This window comes from Festucalex cinctus, chromosome 8 (genome assembly GCF_051991245.1).
Source record: "Festucalex cinctus isolate MCC-2025b chromosome 8, RoL_Fcin_1.0, whole genome shotgun sequence".
NCBI lineage: Eukaryota > Metazoa > Chordata > Actinopteri > Syngnathiformes > Syngnathidae > Festucalex > Festucalex cinctus.
Window position 1 is genome coordinate 14,008,993 of NC_135418.1, and position 4,090 is coordinate 14,013,082.

Below are 4,090 nucleotides of genomic sequence, written 5' to 3' on the forward strand. Positions count from 1 at the left end.
GTTAAAAGGCTAAGAGACAGTGAGGCACTGTGGAGAACTTTGTACATTGTACAAAGTTTTGGCATTGCAAAATGTCTAATTATGCATTTATTCATGAATAAATGCATAATTAGACATTTTCCTTTTTATGGGCATTTGTTGGCTTTTTCAGTCACATATCGTGATATATTGCTAATTTTTTTTTGACAATATATAAAAACACATAAATATCGTGTATCGTGATATTATCGATATTGTAAGCCAAATATCATCACAGTATCGAATCGTGGTTTACACGTATTGCCCCACCCCTAGTGTGCATGCATAAAAAATAGTTTCCATAATTGAAATAGAATAAGGGCAAGGAGTGGGAATCTTCAGCCACACATCAGCTGGTTACAGCCGATGAGGATACAAGACTAAATGTCATGTGGCAGCGTTGGATCCAAATGGCTTCAAGTTCTGCTGCTGACAAAAATGTAAAAAATAAAAATAAAAAAATAAAAATAAAAAAAGTCCTCTCGTTCTTGGAGGGTTACAACTCAGCAGTGATTGTCAAGGTCATTGTATCTAAGAAACAATTATTTCTGCATTGCCTATTCAGACATCATCCCGAACAGCACTTTTTGTTCGTAAGAATCACATCAGCTTTACTCTGTGACAGTCTAGTCTACCATCAAAGCACACAGGAAATCTGTTATATTTAGTCAAGGATATAATATGACATATCAGGCTACTGGAACATATCTCAGCTAAGTTTGCAAGTTTGGCCCTGAAGCCATTTTAGTCTGCCAGGATGTGTGACGCTAATTCAAATAGCAAGACTGGAATCAGTTTTCTTTCACAAGGGATTGCTAACAAGTAAAAAAATCTTTCTTGTTGACAAAGCCAACATAAATGGAAGGGAAGTTTGTTTTACATTGTACGTATAGCAAATCCTGAGCTACTGTCTTGATTTACAGCAGGACCAAAAAAAAGAAAATGCACAAACATAATCCAGTTTACAGTTTATGTTTGTATCATCACAATTAATTTTTCTCTTGTCATTTCAAAACATAAAATATAAAAGTGCACTCTCTCCCTCTCTTTTATAGTGCAAAACATAGTGCATATACATTTAAAAAATATAATCTATAGTCAATAAAAGACCTTTGACAGACATGATAAACTTTTGGAAATATCTTGACAGTATTTGGCCACTATAAACAGCAAAACAAGTGAAACACATTCGTGGATTCACATGCAAGCTTCCAAGTATTTCAATGTTTCTCATCAGATAACATAATTAATCCATAAACCTAAAACTCTTCGCTTGTCTACATGGCGAGGGTGGAAACCAACAGGATGAGATGTGAGAGCTCACAAGTCAACATGAATGTAATCCCTCCAGTTCTTTTGAACCATTGTGGAGGTTGACTACAATCAGCAGTTTTGTTTGTCCTGTTCAAGTGTTCCAAAAGTCCCTCTCCCGAATTCCCTCAGACCAAATGATTCATCTGGAACACAAACACAAAGAAACACATTGCCTTATTCGCAAACCAATATATTTGCATGCAGTGCATGTCAGCTAAATAAAATGTCTTACAGTGGTGAAATGCACAGTACAGATGATAGTGATGATGAGTAGGCCGATGATGATGGAAGCAATAGCGACATAGAGAGCATTCTTGCCCAGACGCCTTGAGCCATCATAGTCGCCGTTGTAATAGCTGTGCCTAGACTGAGGATCAAAACACAAAAACTTTATTTTAACATTTCTGCATGATATATAAATACAAGGATATTGTTTAAAAGATTTGCTGAAAAAAAAAAAAATAAGTAAAAATAAAATAGAACTTTAACTTTTAAGCATTAGCTAAGGTTCTTTTTGTTTATTATTATTTTTTTATTTAAAAAATGTGTTTTTTTATTTTTATTTTTCGTTTTTTTCTTTTCTTTTTCTTTTTTTTCTTTTTTATTATTTTTTTTTTAAATTTTTATTTATTTATTTATTTTTTTACTTGAATGTTTGACTTTTAAAATTTCATCTTATTAATCTTTGTTGGTAAAAATGATGCTGTTATTTTATATTTTTGTTTTTTATCATGCTATGTGTCGAGGACCACAATGAAAATCAGCCTTCTGGCTTTATTGTGTTTTTATCCTTGGTGATACCTGAGTGATTGGAAGTTTGTGTTGTCTGTCATCACCAAATTAAAAATCAATCAATCATTCATTCAATCAACTTATGCGCATTCAACGAACCCTTCTTTATTGAAAATAATAATACTAATAAGATTTCCTCCCCCCTCAAATTGTATGGGGTTCACTGGTGAACAAAATCAAGAGGGAGAGTAGTTTTCATGGAATCTGGCATTCTTCACATTGTGTTTGTGTATTCCTCATCTCCATGCGGTTTAAGGAAGTATACCTTTAGTTTTGCTAGATAGCCAGTTATGCTGGACTACAATTGCTCAACTTGGCATTGTAAATCATGCATTTAGAACTCTATATTTATCGAGCACTCTAAAAGAACTACCGCTATTTTTTTAAGATGGAACCCAGCGGCAGCAGATACAATGTAAAAAGCAGAGGCCCCAGAATTGAACCCTGTGGAACACCATATTCTACTTGTGTATTCATATTGTACATATTTGTCTGACCATTTTGCTTTTTTGCTCAACATAGTTAGTATGAAGGGATTACAAAAATAAAGGAATCACCTGTCGTACCATCGCACCAGCCATAAATCGACTGGTGAGCGCACCAAATTCCCTGCAGCACAGATAGGCCAAGCAACGTAGTGTTGATCACCTGCAGCCATTGGTGGCCGAGGGGTGTGTATATATCATCACAAATTATTTTAGTCGGGTGCATGTCTTGACCTCCGCGTAACCCCTGAGTGTTCAATTGAACCCAAGTTAAGAACCACTGGTCATAATACTTAATTACTCTAGTACAGTAAACTGGGACCTCTAAAGTCGAATTCCACTAAGTTAGTACAAAATTTAATATTTGGGTAAATACATGTGGACATAATTGTGGATACTACTTGAGAAGGGGGAGAGAAAAAACACACAACAAATGAAAATCAGACATTTTGTGGTTGTTGAAAATAATTAAATTAATACATACATAAATAAACAAAATGGTCTGAAACCAATGTCATGCTAATTTCAAATCCCACTTTCACAAGATTAATACAATCAGAAAGTTAACTACGTGTACTCTACACCCTTGTGAGAAGCAAGAGACATGTATAATGACACAATGAAATATTTTTTTTAAACCCATACGTACCATGATAGAGAAGACCAGAGCAACAATGTTGACAGGATATGCAGGACAAAAACAGGTGAAGATAGTTAAAATAAGGTAACTTTTCAGCGGTGGTTCCTTTTCCTCTGTTGAACTGTTATCACAAAAGTTACTCTCACTCAGTGAACTTTTCACCTCCTCGTTTAACACTCCCAGAGCCATTTTACCAGAAGCCAAAGAATAGGTCGCAGGAGGAAAAAAACGCACTTCAGGGAGGACATTTACCGAATTTAAAGTCAGGGATCCGGACACGAAAAGGTTGACGCTGCAGATCTAAAAGTCTTGTGTTGACGATTCTAGTTCACTAGTAACATAAAACGTGAGAAGAGAGGGTGAGGAGAGAAGGGTGAGGATCACTGACCGTCTTGGCCTCCATCCAGTAGAGATCCAACTGTTTATTACACCAGCACATCACGCAGAGCACCCAAAGCACAGGGAAATAGTCACTCCTGTTGGTATAGCAAAGTATTTTCTAGGAATATAATGATATTCAAACATCACAATATGACACGATTGTGAATTGAGTGGTGATTACTGATTAGTGCGGCTCTAAATTAAATTAAACTGTACTAATACTCTAACCACCAGAGGGCGCTAAAACAGCACGCATGGAAAACAACCTGTCCTTTTTAACAGATGTGATGCTTTTAAGATCATAAAATGACGACAACGATATCATGGCAATTTTAATACCCCGATATTGCCGTTATCGTTGCATCCCTAGACCTTATTCTCCTGCACCTTGCATTTGTAGCCTCTACATGCCGCTTCATGGTGAAAAGTTAAACCAAAAACAGAAGAAACCACACTGACG

General features: G+C 35.8%; 1 protein-coding gene across 1 annotated transcript; it reads right to left on the reverse strand.

Moving 5' to 3' along the window:
- Window positions 1-743: 743 nt before the first annotated feature.
- On the reverse strand, window positions 744-3,628 carry LOC144023358 (transmembrane protein 233). The gene is made up of 3 exons (XM_077528675.1): window positions 3,259-3,628; window positions 1,565-1,699; window positions 744-1,475 (listed from the first exon to the last, which is right to left on the reverse strand). The coding sequence occupies exons 1-3, from the start codon at window positions 3,436-3,438 to the stop codon at window positions 1,458-1,460; spliced, it is 333 nt and encodes a 110-aa protein (XP_077384801.1). The 5' UTR covers window positions 3,439-3,628; the 3' UTR covers window positions 744-1,457.
- Between the last annotated feature and the right edge of the window lie 462 nt (window positions 3,629-4,090).

Excerpts from the sequence above, each read along its gene's own strand:
- LOC144023358 (XM_077528675.1), bottom strand. The coding sequence starts at position 3,438 with ATGGCTCTGGGAGTGTTAAACGAGGAGGTGAAAAGTTCACTGAGTGAG. Across the intron at positions 1,700-3,258 it reads CTCTGGTCTTCTCTATCATG|TCTAGGCACAGCTATTACAA; the intron begins GTACGTATGGGT and ends TTTGATCCTCAG.